The sequence below is a fragment of the Pelmatolapia mariae genome, linkage group LG1 (genome assembly GCF_036321145.2).
Source record: "Pelmatolapia mariae isolate MD_Pm_ZW linkage group LG1, Pm_UMD_F_2, whole genome shotgun sequence".
Taxonomy (NCBI): Eukaryota; Metazoa; Chordata; class Actinopteri; order Cichliformes; family Cichlidae; genus Pelmatolapia; species Pelmatolapia mariae.
In genome coordinates, this window is record NC_086227.1 from 24619284 (window position 1) to 24639628 (window position 20345).

The 20345-nt window shown below is 38.6% G+C and overlaps 1 protein-coding gene across 3 annotated transcripts; it reads right to left on the bottom strand.

The window, feature by feature from the left end:
* Window positions 1-1735: 1735 nt before the first annotated feature.
* On the bottom strand, window positions 1736-20118 carry ppfibp2a (PPFIA binding protein 2a). Of its 3 annotated transcripts, XM_063499811.1 has the most exons (22): window positions 19773-20118; window positions 17550-17636; window positions 16405-16518; window positions 14624-14755; window positions 12371-12463; window positions 11064-11175; window positions 10838-10870; window positions 9408-9469; window positions 8696-8774; window positions 8419-8543; window positions 8237-8304; window positions 8094-8154; window positions 7736-7874; window positions 6693-6816; window positions 5107-5235; window positions 4690-4840; window positions 4386-4497; window positions 4033-4121; window positions 3728-3850; window positions 3157-3282; window positions 2839-3027; window positions 1736-2751 (listed from the first exon to the last, which is right to left on the bottom strand). In XM_063499811.1, exons 1-22 carry the CDS (start codon window positions 19818-19820, stop codon window positions 2530-2532), a joined length of 2418 nt encoding a protein of 805 aa, XP_063355881.1. In that variant the 5' UTR covers window positions 19821-20118; the 3' UTR covers window positions 1736-2529. The 3 variants fall into 3 exon arrangements, with proteins under 3 accessions (XP_063355881.1, XP_063355961.1, XP_063356045.1); XM_063499891.1 differs by lacking the exon at window positions 17550-17636 and having other exon boundaries at window positions 19773-20116; XM_063499975.1 differs by lacking the exons at window positions 16405-16518; window positions 17550-17636; window positions 19773-20118 and adding an exon at window positions 15623-15868.
* Window positions 20119-20345: the final 227 nt, after the last annotated feature.

Sequence of the window (20345 nt, forward strand, 5' to 3'; positions counted from 1 at the left end):
ATGTCGCAGACGCTTTCACTTAATTAAAACAATAGATATCATATTGCAAGGTAAGATGTCAGTCATACCACAGTCTCCTGCACATGGCAATTTACTGCTAACACATTATGAGGGAGGGTGACACAAATAATAGCTATTAAACTGTCAGCTAGTGCGGGCTGGATCACATTACTGAAATTAGCCTAAGATGCTCTATTATAAACAATGCCACCCTCTCTTAACACATGAATGCATACTACAGATAAGCTCACACACATGCACGCACACTATACTGTGGAGAAAGTAGCATAAAATGACTGACGCAAGCATTGGACAAAAACTCAGAAATTCTAACCTTCCACAGGACACCAGGGCCGGCATTTGATTGATGATATCCTCTCATGTTATTTGGATAGGTATAACAACAGTGTTCAAATTCATACAACTTTACGTGCCGTTCCCAGTGTAGGGAAGTACAGACATACTATAGCTCTCATAGCAAACTATCAGCTGAGGCAGTGTCACTGAATTAATAAAAACAATATCAACCTTGAGAAATCTCTATAGCTCAAAATGTGAAAACTGAATACAATTCTTTTTTTTTTTTTTTCTATCTGAATCCTCTGTGCTGCACCTCACTGAGTCAACGTGAAGTTTCAGCGCTGCCAAGTTTGCCACAATGCAGCATGCACAGGCAACACTGACATCTGCTGGTTTTAAAAAAAAAAAAAGCTCAAATAAAAACAAAAAAAACTTTATTTCAACATTTTCTAAGCATGAATGCTAAAAAGCTTTATGTCATAAACATTAGATACCTAATATGCATCATTATGAAAAAAAGTTTCTTTATCACTTTAACTTTAAATCTGCACTACCCGCTTTCTGAGTCCTCACTCCTGCATCCCTCTAATTTCCATTTAACATGGATCAATTGAGTGGTGTTACACTCTTGTCAGCAGGATTAATTTATTTATGAACCTGTCATTTATAATCATTGATCAGGGTGTTCTCTGTTAGAGAACTAATGATATGCAAAGGTAAAAGATTCACTAATTATTGTGTTTGGTCTAATTGAGGCTGTGTGCTTCTGCAGGAAGGTTAAGAGGGAAACTGACTGCTGCCCTGACTGCCAGCTCCAGAAATGCTGGCAGAATCCTAGTGAATTCCCTAGCTCTGCAACCATGTGCAAACACACCCACACTGAGTCAGTTATTAAAGCCTTTATTTGGAATACTCTGACCAGCACTGTCACTTTCTAGGTCTCATTTAGAAAAAAGCTAGGCAGAATTAGATGAATTTAGGCAGTTACTCATCACCTGCGAGCTGCTATATCACCACAGCCTTAGTTTGGTTGAACCTACAGATGACGACATAAATGTTTTTTAGTCATATAGCCATAGATGCATTCAATTCAATTTTATTGCATCAAAGTAAAACATTGTTAGCATCTTGATCTTCAAGATTAATAGACAATGGATTTCCCTTTTCCTAAGGTATTATTACAATTGTTTTGGGATGGGTGGTTCGTGAATCGGGCGGGTCAGAAATAGTTGCCATGGAAACTTTACAGAGTTTCCATTTTATTTTATTCTGACTTTACAATAAAGCCACAGAACATTTTTCTGCGGAGTTACTTCAAAATGACTGCATTTACCCCTATATATGCTTTAGAAAAAAAATATTTTAATTGTGTGAAAACTATAAAACTACTCCAATATAGAGAACATTAGTTTTTTGATTAATTTATTAAATTGTCAACAAAATCAAAACATGCACTATTGCACCATTGTCAGCTCCATTAAAACATATATTCAGGCTTTCTCCTGTTCAAAAAGTCTGAATTGAAGAGTCATAACATTCCTTTACTAAAACTGTGATATCAGTTCTTTGTGTCTTATTAAAGTTTGACCGTTACTGGGCAGTCTTTAGTCTCTTTAAGTCTTTAAGTATCAGATGGCATCACAAATTATTGGAAACTAGTTTTATGGATTAAAAAAAAATCTAAATATAATACAAGTTTTTAATACTGCAAATGAGGACAAAATTGGGGTTCTAGGTTCCCATAAACCAACAAGCCTTTTGAAGCTGCAAAAAAATTGTTTAATCAGATTTATACAGAAGCCTTAAAGGTAACTTTAAATGTTTTGAAGGTAGCTGATCCGTTATTACACTGTACAAAAATCCACATGTGCAACAAGAATAGGTCATCATTATTCTTACTAAGTCTAAAGAAATCTACATACAAAATAGTTGATAAAATGCTTAAAAGCAAAATTGTAAGCCTTGGAATTCCACTGTATAAGGAATGCAGAGTAGCTTTATTAAAACAATTCAAACACTGTCATTAATCATCACCTTCTTAAGATGAATATTATCTGATTAAATAAACATTAACAACAATTAACAATTGCTAAATACTGCATCACGGCCCTTTCAGCAAATCACAGCGCAGATGCATCATGGGTAAATATCTGCATTAGAATTTCCCCTGGATTTATGAAGTCACTTAGATATACGTGGGGTGGAGAGCATGGAGTTGCTTTATTTTAATTATTGTTTGGGGCCATTAGTTTGAGCTTTGATCCCCACTTGTTCCTCCCTCTCAGCCTGTCTGTCCAACCTGGGGCTGAGGCCCCTTTGTGCTGAAGATGGCAGGCGAGAAACTCCGTTTACTGTTAGTGCTCCACTGTCTATCGGGCAGATATAGTCCGCAGATTCATCAGGCTTCCTCTTTCTGAGGTGACTGAATTGAGTGAAGCCCAGCTTCTTCGGCTAAAAACACACAAAAGGCCAATGTATTAACAAATAATGTTGATTACAGACTTCAGAGTATTTCACTGATTTAAATAGTGATCTTACCTTTACTTTTGCGGTTGTAGTGAGGGGAACATGACCCGTAGCATTGCCATACTCTCGTTTCTCCTGCATGGCCTGAAGCCCAACCAGAGCAGAAAATGCAGTTGCGAGATGACGACGGAGCAAAGTCTTTTGCGGAGGAATATTTAAAAGCAGGGCCAAAGTCTCTGAGCTGAAGCGAGGCTCCAGAATCTATGTTTGCCAAGGATAAAGGCAACATAATGAACTCTCTGCTCACATCTAATATAAACACATACAACTGGTACAATTGCAAAGAAACGAATCACGCTCGTAGACAAGCTCAAAATTTACATGACTTACAATCAGTCCACCATGAACACCGCTGCCCCGTAGATTAGGAGCATACTCAGCTAGGTCAACTGCTCTCAGCCACTCCATCACACAATGGTTAGACCACTGCACTACTTCTGAAGGAGGAGGATGTTTCTAAAAGCAAAATTAAAAAAGAAAATTAAAAAAAACACCTTCTATTATATATGTACGTGTGTAAAACTTATTCTAAGCACATTAAAGAAATACATAAACAAAAAGTCTTGAAGGCTTTTGAAAGCAGATATAAAATTAGATGCTTTATCTTGACAAATATTTGACAACTATTTGTCGCCATCTTGTGGGAAAGGGATGCGATTACATCAGCCAGAGCATCACCTCCTAAATGTCTATAAAAGCTTGTTATATCTGAGCTTCAGCTGTTAAGGTTTCAACTGTTTTTTTGCAAAGAATATTGGATAACATGAAAAAGTAAAGTAATTGTTACATGAACTCAGGTGACAAAGGAAAGTGAAAAAAAAAAAACCCAACATAATGTGTTGATTCTACAGTGCTCTGGAACTCTATTATTATAGAGGGACACAGCTTTCAAATGTCCTACCTCCTCCACTGGCCTACGTCGAAGACAGTTTGGGTTGAATTTATTGGCATGAAGCACATGAATTGCGCACTTAATACTAAGATGGTGGAGTTGGCTGGTAACTTTTAGAGTCAAGAGATCATTCTGTGCGAACAGGAAAAAAACAAACAAAAAAGAAATATCAGCATGAGCACAGTAGAAAATATGTCAATTCATTATAATGCACTTTTTTAGGGTTTTAAGTTATATTTTAAAGCCAGATGAATGCATTTGCAGGCCACAAATTACAGAAAATCTAAAGCACTATGTGTAAGATTAATCCTTACCACTGTGAGATATTGTATCATCCGACCATCTATTCGAGCTTCATGGAACTGGTCTTTATACTGTGGCAATCCAATATCATCCAGCCAGCCTGAATTGGTGTGTAAAATTCAAAAAAGAATCCGTCAACTTCATTCATTCGCTTTAATGTGTCTTCACATGTTTAAAGCATGTCTACTGGAACTGCTTAGTTAGAAGACATTTAAGAGTTTAGAGGGAAGGTTAAAATTGCATTTACAGTTACAGTTGTTTTTGTTTTCTTTGGTTTAATATTCTTGTTGGTATTTGTAGATCTGATTTACATGTGAACACATAAGCCTGAGAATTTGAAATAATTCCACACAAATAGGCTTACGGGTGACCCAGATGTGGTCCAGCTCTGAGGACTTCTCTATAACTTTAGTGGTGAATGCCCGCAGAGCGAGCTGCAACTTCTTCCTGTGCAGTGGATTCTTCATACCCATCTCCTGAGGTTACAAAGAACAGTTTGTCTTATCACACAAATACTGAGGTATTTTCATTTTCTCTACACATGCAATTCTGATGAAGTCTAATATTTAGACATAAAATGAATTTTAATTTATGATATGGAGTGTAACTGATTTCAAAATTTGAGATTTTTTTTATGTAAATAGCTTGTAAGGGGTTTATATTCTGACCTTCTCAAAATCCTGAGGTGTGGCAGACAGAAGTGTTTGTCCATTTTCAACCCACTGTCTGGAGAGACTAACATACTGGCCCAATCCATAGTCCTCTAGCCAGCCACACACCTGCTCCTTGGTCCACTGGCTGAATGGAATATTCATATCACTGATAGGAAAGAAGTTTTAAAAATGAACGTTAAAAATTGTTATTTTATTAGGAGAAGTTTTTTTTCATATTTCCATATTTTCAAGTATTTATGGTAATTTTATTAAACAACGAATTAGCCAATATTTGTGTTTCATTGTAGCCATTTGGGAAATGGTGTGGCATGAAAACCACAGCAGAATATTTTAAAACAGCGAATTACAAGGGTCAATTCAGAGATACATAACCCTTAAAATACTGTATTACAAGATCAGATAGCGTTTTACCGTGCTGAGTCAAATGATTCAGGGGTTCGGGTCAGTCTGGGACCAGCAGTCGCACGCAGTCCCCCTCTTCTAAATTGCCCAGAATCTGGATCTGTAGCGGGAAGGCCTCCAGACTGTGTTCTTCTAAGTCTGTGTGGAGAAGAGAAAATTATGTGACTAGAAACACTACTAGTTATTAATTCTCAAAGTAATTTTTTTAAAATATACAGTTATGTTGAAAAGAAAGCTTTCAAGGTACTCTATGCAGTCCTATGAAAGAGTAAGTACACCTCAACTGCTTCCATAGAAACTAAGAGGGCCAGTAACAGCCAGATGCTGTTTATCAAATGGACTGGACTAGCTGATCATCAACAAGTGTGAGCACCTCTGTAAAAGGGAAAAGTTTAGGTAGTTTGCTGGTCTACAGCAGTCAAGTGCATTGATCACAAAATCTTCCCAGGAGTAGATGACCCAGCAATGGCAGTCAGACAATGCAATGTTACAGTCCTCCGTTCATAATATTCATATCAAAATTGTTAGAAGCAAGTGTCTTCTTTCTAAAAAGAACATGGAAACCAGCTTAGGTTTGCAAAGTTTCATCTGAACAAACCAAAAGAGCCGTGTTCTTTGGACAGACCTGAACAAAGTGGAGATGTTTGGTCAATGTTAAAGCCAAATACAGCATATCAGCACAAACAGCTCATAACAACTGTCAAGCACGGTAGTGGAGGGATAATTATTTTACCTTTGTAACCACAAGACCTGAGGAGCTTGCATTTATTGAACTCCTCTGTACCGTAGGTATTCTACAGACAAATGTAATGTCATCTGTCTGAGAGCTAAAGCTAAACCAAAAGTGAGTCGTGCAACAGGACAATGACCCAACCACAGCAGCAAATTTCCAACAAAATGGCTGGAAAAAGAACAATAAATCAAGTTGCTGCAGTGGCCCAGCCAAAGTGCAGACCTTAACCTGACTAAAATACTGTGGTAAGACCTTTAGAGAGCTGTGCCCACAAGATTCAATGAACTAAAGCAACATTGTAAAGAAGAGTGTGCCAAAATTTCTCAACAACAATGTGAAGTTATTGTTTCTTGTTTCAAATAATATAGTAAATCACAGGGTGTACTTAGTTTCAGAGGACTGCGAGAGTTTGATAAATCTTTTTTATGTGACTGGAAACAGTTATCATGTATTTTTTTTAATCCAAAAAAGAAAACAGAATAGCAAAAACAGAATATATTGTAAATTTAATTTACTTAATTTATCAATTCAGTGACATCTTTTTCCAGTAACAGCTAAAAAAGTCTAAGTCTAAAACTAAAGAAATAAGGCAGAGTGCATACAAGTATTTTTTATAAATATATATGTACATTTAAGACATACATCCTATAAACCATTGGGTACATGCCATGTTCACATAATTTAGTGTTAATCAATCAATCAACCAACCAACCAACCAACCAACCAACCAATCAATCATAAATGTCCAAATCAATCAAACTTTTTTGCATTTCTTAGTTGTTGGGTTTTTTTCGCCTATCTGGCAGTCATTTAGGTTCATGCGCTGTGTATTTGATGTATTTATTTATGCTCCCAAACTCACTTTCCCCAGAGTCTCTTGAAGCTCCTGTTATTCTTCATGTATTCTGGTGAGCCCACAGCTCGCTGGCCAGAATGAACAGGGGAAGTGTCACTTGAGGTGCTGTCATCACTTTTCTCTGGCTTTCCTTTGGGAGGATACAAAAACCACAGTAAATGTTATGTAAATTACAAAGTAAAAATATGATCCAAAGTGTCTTCTACATGGCCAGTTAAACCATAAAAAATTAAAGATGCTTTTGAAAATTTGAGTTTATTCCGATAATATAAGCAGACAAAGCTCCACTGTAGTCCTGCCAAATAAATCACATGTGATTGATTGCCTCTATGGATGATTAAGCTGTTTCCTGTAATTTTGGCACAGTCAGCGTTGAACTCCTGATGATGATGGTGGTGACTGAGTAAAAACCCATAAAAAGCTTTTTGTTTTTTTCCTACATTTTCATAGCAAAGAGGACATTAAGAGCAAAGTGGTGCATGCAGGGTGGCCTGCTGCTACACAGTGCTCTATTCAGTAGAGAGACTCAGGATACAGACCATTGAGTTCAGCAAATAATTCATCAGTTAATGCCCCATGAAAAAGAAAGGGATTAGAGGCTAAATTTTACAAGGTCTGATCTTTATGGTAGAGGTAGAGGCTACAGACAGTCATCTCACTCCAGCAGACTGCAGCAAAGAGAAATCAGGGTGGGGCTCAAGTTAAAATTGGTCAGTCGTGCTGTGGACGGGTGGAGCTGGGATGAATGTGGTCAATCAGAGCAAGAGAGAGGGCGTGCTCAGTATGAAAGTCTATACCATGATCCATCTGCTCTGTCAGGAGGCTCTGCAATTAGCTATGATCAAAAGTAGCCTGGTCGACATAAAGTGGTTTCCTCCAAATATGAATACCGCCTTTACTCATGGGAATTACAAGGCTATCGCCTTTTCCATAGAAATGGAGAACGGATTCTGCAGTACACCAAGGTTCATTACAGAACACCAGCCATTATATAATAAATAACCATAAACACCAGTCAGGAAAACTTGATTTAATATGCTGGGATTTACTTTGGCTTGAGTCTCCGTCTTCACTCCCAGCTGGAGACCTTTGACTCTGTATTTCACTGCTGCTGTCTCCAATCCCATTTTGTTCTGACAGAGAGGAATTCACAGGCAGCGTGTGACTTCTCATTTCACTCGGGCCAGTCTGGATGAACAGAGTAGATACGAACAGAAAAGACAGTGACTTTTCTAAATGATAAAAGAAATCTGTAAATACATCTGTAAATGTAAAATTAATTATGATTCTCGTATGCGTTCATCAGAAACAGTATAGCAGATCTTAAACAATAAAATAACTAAGCAGGGAAGCATTGTGAGCTAAAACATTGTTCATATGAATTGTATCACATTTTAAGAAATTTACCTTTTGCGCAGTTCCATTTGTTATGTCATTCATGCTGCTTGATAAAGTCTGTACTTCTGATCTGTGAAGACAATCACAATCGATAAATTCAGTCCTCCTAAAAAAAATTGGAATGATCCTTTAATGAAAAGCGGCTGCACTACCTGGAATCGCTGTCTTTCTGGACTGATGAAATCGATGTCTGCTGGGATGCAGAACTGTTTGTCGAAGCCTGTGGTTAATAAACATTTTAATATACAATTAAAATAATTAGGCTGTGCTTATATTGAAATATTTAAGGAACTAATCGATCAGCCCAGCAGATTAATTTATTTTTTGCACCCACTTCAGACTTCACATCCTCCGATTTTGCACTCGAGGTGTCACCATTCTTCATCAGACCCTGCTCTTCTTCCTCACTGCTGCTTGACAGGCTCCTGCCATTCGACAATGTGGAGACAGCAGATGGTGCTACAGTAACAAAGAGAAGGATTTTGTATTCCACTCAAGCAGTAGAATCCATTTCTCTTTAAAAAAAATAACGCATGATGGGCTTCATCACACTGAAACGTCATAATATAAGCACTTCAAGGGAATGATAAAGCACTGAGTAAGCTGATTACCTTGCCTTGTGTTACTAGAGACCTCTCTGAACTGTCTGCACTGGTTCAGGAGCAGAGTGAGCTCTTCAATACGTCGGTCCTGCAGAAAACAAGGTAACAAGTGTCCAAAGTCCATAAAACACAATTAAGATGTTTATTTAAGGTTAGGAAACACCCATATGGACTACCTGCTTCATTCAGTTACTGACCGATATACTGCACAAATGTTTCTCCTCCACCATATGGCCTTTAGATCAAAGTAATGGATAGAGATTGTGGTAACCAGCTGCATGGAGTGTGTGTTTTTTGAAGTGGTGCCCATGCCCGGTTTTGCTATGGTTCTCTTAATGTAGCTCACTCCAAAATTAGGCTTGGCAGAATGAGGCCTGCTTAAGTGTGGCTTTTCCTGAAATGGCCTGCCTTAGGGTGTGGGTACGTGTGTGTCTTCGCTGGTGTGCCACATGTAAGTCAATGTCTGTGGGTCTTTAAAGTCGAAAATACACTTGGAGGGAGAATACAAAAGCCCCTCTGTGCTATAAATGGTTGAAGGGGTGTTGCCTCTTCAAATGACACAGCCCAAAAACTGTTACACTATAAGCTTCGAAGAAGCAGTGATGTTAGCATATCCATATACAGGCCAGTAGGACAGTAAACTGATGACAATACAGATGGTAGCTTTTACTCTATAATCACAGCTGGGAAAGGACAGGTTTACAGGTCACCGGTAACGTACCTTTTCATCATTGGCAGCTGCCAGTGATTTCATACCACTCCTAAGCCTCTGCAGTTCTTGATCTATAAGGAGAAACCCCAACACTGATTATGAATCTGTATAGGCTTCTGCTCGTGTCATATAAATTTTGATATGAATAGATCTTTTTAGTAGCATATAGTTATTTAGAAAACGAGGAAAGGTGCAAACACATAAATCAATGATTTATTCATCACGAGAGTTCTCCCAACCATTTATTCTTAAATTCATCGAAGACTTTTTTAGCCATCAATCATAGTTTGAGTCTGTGACCACCTATTGTGAGAGTATGATCAATACTGAGTTTTAGTGACATTCAGACTATCATTCATGTTTTTATTTCCTCTTGGATCATTTTACTGTATTGGTCTTTTAACAGGTTTCAGTCAGAAAGCATTAAATAGACTTCAGATAGTGCAAAATGCAGCAGCCACACCTCTTGCAAGCACCCAGAAAACTGAACATATTGCATAAGTCTTAATGACTCCACACTACTGCCCAGTATTGATTTTAAGATTTTACTTATTAGCTTTAAAGCCCTTCATGGCCTGACCCCAGAATCTATACTCAAATTGCTCTTCCCATGCCGACCGGTGCGCAGCCTCAGATCCTCAGGCAGAACCTGTTTCCACCACACGCTCAAAGACAAAAAGCTATCAAGCGTGTCTTCTTTTAAATCACTTCTAAAGACTCATTTATAGCGTAAGGCTTTTTCTTAAATTTAATCCCTTTCGGGTCCCGTTCAAGAAACACATCAAGTGTAAAAACTCTGCCAAATTAAAAACTGCAGAGCCCCCCATTGTGGCACCCACTTGTGAATAATGGAGAAATAAAGTAGCTTCTTCTTAGTATAGAGTTTATATTTTTTTGATAATCATTGGTTAGCTGCATCTTATTCTTTCAACTTCTGTTTTTTATGTTGCATTTGAAGTTATTTTTTTACACTGGAATCACACTATTTCCTATTCTTATTTTTGATGTTGCACATTAATAAGTAAATTGTGATTGATATAATTATTGTTGCTGTTGTTGTTATTATTAGTCACAGACATATCTGGGCACGCAAACACAGGCACTTTTGCTGCAGAGTTTGCAATCATATGGACAAGACTGCTAGTAAGTGACCGTGATTGTACCAAGCAAGTAGCCCAGAGAAGCAGTTATCTATGACAGACAAAAATATTATTTCTTCAGGAATCGATAAAGGCAACAAAGAAGTGAAAGGGAGGAGAGATGCATCAAGTTATTGAGGAAACAAGCTGGTGATTGTCAAAACTGCCCCTCAGAGCAGAAGGAAATGAAAGATAATGAAACAGAGAAGCATGTCTGGAGAAGGGAAATAAATGAGAGATCAAAAGTAGACATGGCCAGTGGGTTTAGAACAATTTTCATTATGTACTGCTCAGGCTTACATTTGGTGTTTAGTCTCTTCCTGTACAACTCCTCTGAGAGAGAGAGAGACAGAAACTCATAAGACAGTTTACTTAGGGCTGAGACTGGCTTTTTCCATAGTTGTTACTTTAACTGAAAGTGCAAACAAGAGTCATTAACTGTGTCACCTATCAAGTTGGGTAACTTTGAGTGAGATGCTGTTGTTGGCAGGTTGGCTGAGGGCTTGAGGCTGGCAGCTTTGCTTACCTCTCTCTGTGCTCTCTGTGGTTAAAGAGGGTCTGGCCAGCAGCTGAGAGTGCAAGCTCTCAATCTCAGCGTTCTTACTGTGCAGGAGCTGTTGAAGGCTGCTGATCTCTGCCTGTGGGTAACACACAGTGAGAAATAAATGCCAGTAAGTGGGAGATGACGCGTACTGTATGTGCTATTTAAAGATTAACACCTAAAAACATTTCCACATTCATAAAAATAAGATGTATGTATACATTTCAAGTTTAAGTGTCAGCACATGTCCTCGAGTGAAGCCCAAAACTTTTTTCCACCATTGCTTATATATGAAAACCCCACAAGCAGGCACATAAATATCACTTCTCTGATGTTTAGAGTACCAAATGTTAGGTCATTGCTATCTGGAGTTTATAGGTTGTTTTGAAGCAAGTTACAGAAGGAACACACAGATGGCAATGAAATTAACTCAAGCTGATCTGTTTGCCTGTGTTTTCTATCAGCATGCGTGCGGAAGCAAACGAGCAGTGGAAAATAAACTTCATATCTCAAATACTGATCAGGACATTTGGCCCTGATGCTAGTAACCAAAGATTCCACCTGAGAACTGCAAGGAAAAATGTGTCTATAAAATGTAGCATTTATTCATTATGCTATTTGGCAGGTTGCAATATGTTTTTGAATAAGACAGTATATTAAATTATAATAATTATTGTCAGCCTCTCTTGAGAAATAAATACCCTAAAGCCAGTCAAGGTGTAACTATACAGTTTGCCAATTACCATTTACAGCAGCTTGTCTGTTGTGAACAAATCTATAAGGGAATTAGCAGACGTGCCCTTTGAAACCAGATTTGCAAGGAGAGCAAACAAGTTGACACCATAACAAGGCATATTTAGCATTTAGACGTGTATAGTTATTGTACCACAAACATAGCAAAAAACACAGGGAGAGATGTAAAAATAATGGGAGTGGTAGAGATTTTATCATAATAGAGGACAAATGGCGAGAGCAAGTAAAAATGGGAAAAGTCGAAAAAGTTAATATCATTAAATCACTCCAAATTAGAACAATAATGATTAAAGAGCTATTATTAGGTCTATTTCTATCATGCTTTAACTTAGAAAGTAAAATAGCTTGCAGAGTTCCCAAATAAACATAGGTGTCTGAGAATGGGAGAACATGTGCAAAAGGGAATGACTCACTTAACTGGCAGGAACATCAGATTGGACAGCTTTTAGGAAAGCTGAGTGGACAGTTAGTGGTGGAATTTGGGCAGTGATGGTGTAGTGCAACGTCCACACAGCACATAAACCTGAACTTTCTTTTACCTTTGTTGCTTTGAGTTTCTTCTCGTACTGTAACTTCTGATCCTCCAGGTGTTCGACTTTGTCCTTGAGAATCCTGAGTTCCTTAAGTAAGCCCTGTAACAGAAAGTGTGAGAAATTGAAAAAAAAAAAAAACTTCTTTTACTTTAAAAAAAGGATTTATTTATTTGTTTGTTTTTTCACACAAGACAAAGCACACTAAATGCAGCTCTTAACCGTGTCACTTATTAGTTTTGCTGGTTTTTCTATAGCGACATAAATGCTGTTGAGGATGTTTGGTGAGCGGTTGTTTCATTTGCATCTAAACCTAAGGATCCCACACACCAGAGTAAGACAACGCATGCTGTACGCAACAACAGAAGTCATGCAAGCAAGCTATGCCTACACTTTCTCCTCCACAGTAGTACTTTTGCTCTGCATCTGAACTACCCTCTTCCAGGGTAGTTGTGTTTCCATCGGCCCCGTTTGGAGCGTCCTCCAGTTTGTTCATTATCCCTGAGGTTTTGTCACAAGGCACCCCCAGGTTTGAATCCTGGCTTTCAGAAGACTCAGCGGGGCACTCCACAGGAAGTCTGCTGTCAGTTGGGATCTCCAGGGCCTTTTTCTCCTGGATCTTGCTATTGATTTCCTTCTGAAACTGATATATTTGCTCCTGCAGCTCACTAATGAAATTCACTACAGTCTGCCAGATGCAGTGGGAGAGAAAAAGATTGAGAGAAATGTTTAGAAAGAAAAGACAAAACATTGTGGGGCAGGTATCTGTCTGTCTGTGTGTAAATATATTAGTAGAAATTAACCTTTTCAACATTTTTTGATGTATTTCAGGTAGATATGTAGTCTTTAATAAACAAATGATTAAACCTTTGAAAAAACGTACTTCATTGGTTGGTTTCCCAGTGTCAGTCTCTTTTCAAACGGGCAGTGCTAAGCAGTTGTGTATGAACATGGGCAGCTATTTATGTTGATCATAACTATATTGCCATTTTCAAAAGGTTTTTTTGTTATTTGCAATGATACATTTCGGTAGGGGTGAATAAGTTTGTGATCATTTCAGAGGTGATGCCTGTCAGTGTTCCTTCAGAAAGCAGCCAAGCAGCCAAGTTATGCTGGGACTGTGGACAGAGGAAGTCTCATTTGAGGTCCAGTACAGCGGATATGACAGATGATCCAGAGCGCCTTGATGGCTAAATTTAACTGAGCTTGCTGGCTCTACAGCAAGGAGGCATGTGTAGAAGCATGAATATGTGTGGGCATGTTTGTGTAGTAGAGGCAGCACGTGGGAGACCATTAAAGTACATTTATTTCTACTCTATTTATTCTAAGCAGCTGGGAAAGTTGGATTTAGAAAAGCAAGTGAGAATTAAAAACGTAACTGTAAATTAGATAAAAACTGCAATCTGCTAAAACACATAGTGCTTTACTGTGGTATTTTTTCCTGCTTAGAAATAACAACCTTTACAAAATTCAAAAGCCTTCAAATGATCTTTTTTTCAATATGGGGAGAATGACCTACTCAACCAGTAGACACCACTAACAATAAAATTCTCTGGGCCGAAGCCTACACACACTCATATTTGGCCTGTCATCCACCATGCCTGAAGTCTTCTAAGCTGAGGACACAAAGAGTCTTTGACCAGGAGTGTTTTGACAGTAACTACATACATTACAGTATCCTGTCTAGTAACAGTCCTGCTTTCCCTGCTTTCTCTTTCTAAAGTCGACACTGAATGCTCAGAGGCCTATTGGTAACCTAACACAGTAGCCTTAAGCAAATACAGGATTCAGTTGAGACTGACAAAAAAATTAAACTCGTTGGATACTTTTTTTTCCTGTAGACTTTTCCCAGGAACAACAGAGCTGGGGTTTGGTTAAATGTTTCCTTTCATCTGTCCAGAATGTGTTTATGGTCTTCCATAAAATCAGCAGCAGACTTCAAGGCTAGATCCATCAGAACACAAAGCAGATTTTTGTGTTTACCTTGTCATACCAGGAAGAGTTCAAATTTCCAGGGACTGAAGTAAAGTAGAAGCTGATGAAGATTTTAGATAATCTAATTTCTCCTGTCCCCAAAATTTAAAAGGTGAAATGACTGATAGCCTACCAGTTAAATTGAACAAGTGAATCAACTTTTGGTAGTGCTTAATATGGTTGCTTTTTGCTTTTGGATATATATTATCCAAGAGAAAATGACAAAGTGTTACATTGCTGACTTAAAAAAGTACATTTAATTGGAGTGTGTTTAGTGAGAAGAAATACCTCTGCTTTGTGCTGCCTTTCACCCCCATGGCCCTGTTTTCCTTCCATGTCTGCCAGCTTTAGTTTCAGGTAGGACACCTCCCCCATAAGACTCAGCTTCTGGTTCTCCAGTGACGCCCTATGCAGGAGTTCCTGTCATCGACAACATTCAGCAAGAGCATGAAGCAACACAAACAGACATACACAAATACATTATCCCCTTAATACTTACTGAACAAAGCCAACATTAAGCATGAGACACAGCGAACTACCAGCTCTGTAATGACAGTCCCTTCTGGTTTTAGAAGCTGTTTGAGAGGCTAAATATACACAACCCATGACCACTATTTATAATGCCCATTTCACAGCTCACTCAAAACACACAGCACTGGTGGAGAGAGTGTGTGAGAGAGAGAGGTGGCAAAAGCATGCCAAACATCCTTGAACAACATCAAAATAACTTAATATCTTCAACAGGTGCTTTTGTCCTGTAAACAGCTGCCTATCAAACCCAGTGCTAAGAGAGGCTGCCACTAAATGGTTCTGCGAAAGTCTGTGCTGAATGGCTGACAGGCTTGAGAGTCAAGCCAGACTATGCGGGCAGATGTATTACTAATTTGGTTGATGTCAAGCAGGTGCTAAATCACTTAAAGCCTAGAAATAATCATCGGAGGCAGGCAAACTGTACGTATGGATACATCCATTTAAAAGGCTGACTTTGGAAAGTATCTGAAATTCTTCCAGAGTGCACATGGAAAATATTAGAGCTTTGTCACCAGAAAGAGATTTACGGCTCAGGTCCAAAGCCTCATAATGACCATGTCTCCAAGAAACCATTCCCGGCTGCCCTTTGATACTCTGCACACTCGGGCAGCATGGCACAGACAAGTAGACATTGCAAATCAAATTCACAGCTAATCAGGTAGCTAAGAAACACTTCTGGCACTCTTGAAATTTGTCAGAACTGACTGAAACAGTAGAATGGAGCTTGCACTGCATTAAAAGAATAAGACATACTACCTGGTTCATTTTCCAGTGTCTGCATGAAGTAAAGGAAACCAAAGTGTATTTCTTTCATGGATGCTGTGGTTTCAGTAAATTTTCATACATCTATTCCATTCAGCGTTCTTTGCACTGTTTAACAAAGTCCTTGAAAGTATACACACTTGTACACTTGTAACTCTTAAAGGAGCACCACCTCATTTTCTTTTTTCTCCAGCCCATCTCTCCACCTTTTTCAGCTGTTCCTCCTTCCTCATTTGTTCCTTTCTTCGTCCCTTCCACCCTCCCTCTATTGTTTTCTTTCTCTCTCTCTCTCTTTCTCTCTCTCTCTCTCGTCTCCTCTCCCTTTGTTTCTTTCTCTTTTAATGCCTGTTTGCGAGCAGTTCTGGTGGTTATAGATTAGGGGTGTGGCTACTCATGCTATGATCACCTGCCCAGCCAGACTAGTCTGGCCCTGCATGAACCAGACAGACATTCTGAGACGCTGTCCTGGAATGAGTCTGAGCGTCCTAAATATTTTGGTTGCTGGGGTAATCTGCAGCCAGATGCACTGGAATCTGAGCAAGGAATTTCTTTCCATGATGCTGAACTCATCCCAAATAACATTCTGAAGTTTATGAGAAAAAATAAATTAAACGATAGAGGGACAGTCTGAGGCCTTGTCCCAGTTAATTATATAGGGGTAACAGTATTGAAATAATAACTTTTCATACCTTATTTTGTTCCAGCAATAAAAGTCATGTATTTAGTACAGAGAAGGATTTGACAAAAATGAGCATGATTTCAGGTCAGTTGAATACCTGCTGTAACATTTCCTCTGTGGAGTTGAGTTTGTGCCGATGCTCCATCAAAGAACTCTCTAAATCGCTGATCTTCACCCCCTGCGCTTCCACCTGGTCTGTCAGCACACTCACCTGTGTGTTTTTGTGAAGGTGGATGGAAAGATATTAGACATGAGGATGTGTTTTCTAAGCAAAGGCTAGAGAATAAAATGGTTTTAACATCGCTTAGATGCAAACTTTATCACACAAATACAGCCTGGGCCTAGCATTCTTCAGGATTCAGATTTTTTATTTTACTACAAAGTTTCTCACAGTGCACTATTTATTAATATCAGCTTTTCTCAGTTAATGACTGCTGTTCATTTTTGTTGACATTTCCACATCTGTGCCAGATCAAACTGTGTAAACATTTCCTTTCCAAAGAAATGAAGGTTTTTTGTGCCGGGGTAGGTGCTTGCCACACTTCAGTGACTCCAGCAATTTCAGCAGAAACCAGGTTAAATTTAAATCTGCAGAGAAACTATTAAGGCCACATAATAGCTAATCATATGCCAAAAAGCTGGCCCAACCAGCCAACTAGAACGGATTTTCCAAAGAAATGTTTCATGCGCGGGCTGAAGAAACAAACAGGGCATCTGACTTCTCTCACACACACAGCTACAGCACACGAAGGTGCTAGCCTCAACCTGTCTAAGACACACTTGCCGAGCAGTCTTGAGTGCTAAACACACCTACACATACACTGACAAACAGATCACACAGAACAAGACATTCAAGTGTTGTAACGGCACCAAACCCACTTTGAAACTGTTACTTCACCCACAAGTTGAACAAAAACACAATTACGCAACATTTGCAACACAATACTGAGACCTACCTTTGTCCTTTCACCTTCCTTCTCTCACCTCTCTTCTCTAACACTGCTATCTGATATGAGCGCTGATTAGATTTACTTCCTACTGAATGTGCGGTATCATGTGCCCATTTTCTTTTCTTTTTTTATGCAGAATCATACAGTGTGGAAGTGATTGAACTTTATTGTTACATATGTTGCCAGTGCAACAACCTTTTCATAGGTCATATACATTTTCTAAACAGAACCCAATGGAGATGTGTTCAAGATGCATAAAATAAGTGAAAAGCATCCAGAGAAATGCATGTACCTGTAGAATTAGTGATTCTTTGTCTCCTTCCAGACGGGACAAACGCTCCTGGTAAGACTCACTGTTAGCGTTTGATTTGAGGTTTACCTTCAGAATAGAGGGCAGCAGTTAGGCTCACTAGTTACACTGCTAATTGAGAGTAGCAGCACAGTGGGTCAACTCTGTCTTCCAGCACACAACACACACACACACACACACACACTTTGTATTGTGTCTAATGTGTGTAATGTGTGTAAAGACTGTAATAGGTTTAAAAGTTCTTATCTAGCATTAACATTTTTGTAGAACATTTTTTACCAGCTGATTACTGGGGGGAAGTGTTGGCTGACGTCTGAGTTCTGTTTAGTCAGGGATAATTCAGAACCTTTAGTGTACAAGGGCAGTCAAGAGCAAAATAACATGTTGCTCACAGTCTTCTTGCTTCCTGACCTGATTAATTGTGTTAAGTTAAAACAATACAACCCTGACATTCAGGTCATTCTCCTAAAATATGTGTTGGGACAGGAACAAATTGTTAGGGTGCCTGGGTCGTCAACCCACTGTTTTGTGTTTTTGGTTCTTTGATTTTGTTTATTTCATTATATTCTAGCTTTGTCTTATGGGTTATAGGATTATTCTTAATTTAGGTTCTCTGTGTGGTTTTGTTAGAGTTTTAGTGTTCTGGTTTTCTGTCTGTGATCCATAGTTGCTGTCTCCCCTTCTGCTGTATTCCCGTGTCAAGTCTGCATTTCTGTGTTATGTTTCCTGTTTTACTTTGAAAGTCTGCGTCTCATGTTATTGTATCTGGTTTTGCTTCCTTGGTCTCGTTAGCCCTGATTTGCCCCAGCTGTGTTTCCCTCCTGTTTCCCATTCCCTGATTGCACACTCTGTGTATTTAAGCCTTGTGTTTCTCTGTGTCAGTGTTGTGATCTACCCTCGTTTCATGCTGTGTGTTCTATCTATCTGTCTGTCAGCCAGCCAGTTCAGGTTATTGTTATTTTCAGTTTAGTTTTTGTATTCTCAGTTTTGCCAGTTCTCTGTTTGCCATCTAGCAATAAATCTGAGTTTGAGTTTACTTTCTTCCTCCAAGTGTCTGCACATTGGGTCCTCCTTGCCATCACTACTGCCTGCACACAGCCTCAACACGACACAAATAATGCTGTGATAATTATATGAATGGTCTCCGTGTTGTTTAGATCTATACACAGCATTGAAACTTATCTCCAGGTGTTAAAAGTCCATATATGTTCTTTAAAAAATAGCATTACTGAAGCTATCTGAAGCTTCAAATCAGCATTATAGTTGATACATTCAGGAAAAAAGACTTTTTGAGGCTATCTTGGGAGTAACTGGAAGAATAATAATTTCTTTTAACAATGTTCAAAAGTGAGCAGTCATTTCTAGTTTTTGAATCTTTGTGTTTTCATAGTTTTGATACAAATGTTATGTTATGTTGTTTTTTATGCAAAAACAAGGTGAAAGTAACATTGCATTGCCACACAGTATTATGAACGTTAGTAATAACTATATAAACATTTTTAGATCACCAATTTTCCCCTTGCAGATTCTTAAAAAATACCAAACATATGATTGGCTTGTAAGATTGGCTTGAAAAGGATTCCTTTAAGAATTCAGTAAGAATTCACCAAATGGGGGCAGTGATAAGTAATGACTTTAATGGAAGCAAGATGGTATGTGCTATCCAAAGACGCTATAGGTTAAAGAGTCAGGAAATGATCTCACCCTGTTTGTCCATTTATTATTCTCAAACAGTTTAACATATGACGCAGAAGTAAGCTCACTAGTCAACCTTGGTTTGCTTCACTGTTAATGATTCTGTAAAAGTGTTTTTTAGCATCTTAAAAACACTTTTTGCAACCAACTTTTTTTTTAAAATGGAACATTGAAGAATTGGAAGATTTTCTAACAGTCACACTTAAACTAAATGGAAAACATTTTTCTAATCACATACCAGATAAAGACATTTGGTATTTTTAATGCTTCATAGTCATTGCCCCCTTTTCTGCTCCACAAGGGACCTGTGTGTTTAAGACGGCAATGTGTTCTGCAGCACACCTCCTTAGTTCAAAAACTAAACACATCTTCCCTCAAATTATCTACCATGGCAACGGCAATTATACTGTAAAAGCAACAACACTGCAAGAAAATAAACAAACAAGACCCTGCAATTTTGGTTGAGTATGAAAGTAAGAAGAGTGGACATGCAAGTGGAAAACATCTTACCTTTCTGAGCCAGGCAAAATGTTTGTAGAAATCAATATCATACTCCATTCTGCAGGCCCATTACACTGCAGGTCTGACTTTTAATGTTAAAAACTGAAAGAATTCAGCCCCTGGTAGAAACCAGAACACAAAATCCATAGCGCTTTAAAAGAATGGCTCTTTGCTGTGCTGCACTCTCTATCTCCTACTTTTATAGAGCCTCCACATTGCAGTTGCAGAATGTGCAGAGAGGATCTAGGTCCGTGTGGTTTGGAGTCTGGGCTGCCTGAGACTTTTAGAGCTGAGCTGAATAAGTCAAACTATGCCAGTTGGCTGTACTCCCTTTCTTTCTTCTTTTCCCTTTTTGTACTTCTTTTTAACTGCCCCTCTTTCCTTCTCCTGTTTCTCTAACACATGTACTCAAACTGCTACAGTGTTTACCACAACTCAGCATTTCTTCTGCATCTCATGTATGATCATTCATCTTTTTCTGCCCTGACTTCCTTTCTCTGGACTTCTCTCTGCTTGTCTCCAGTATTCTCTTGCACTGTCTTAAGTACCTTCCAGCCTAGCTAATTTTGTGGGGCTTCCTAA

Coding starts and splice junctions, on each gene's coding strand:
- ppfibp2a (XM_063499811.1), bottom strand. CDS start 19,820: ATGGAGTATGATATTGATTTCTACAAACATTTTGCCTGGCTCAGAAAG. Junction 12,464..14,623: donor AAAGGCAGCACAAAGCAGAG/GTATTTCTTCTC, acceptor TTTCTGTTACAG/GGCTTACTTAAGGAACTCAG. Junction 4,122..4,385: donor GGACCACATCTGGGTCACCC/GTAAGCCTATTT, acceptor ACACCAATTCAG/GCTGGCTGGATGATATTGGA.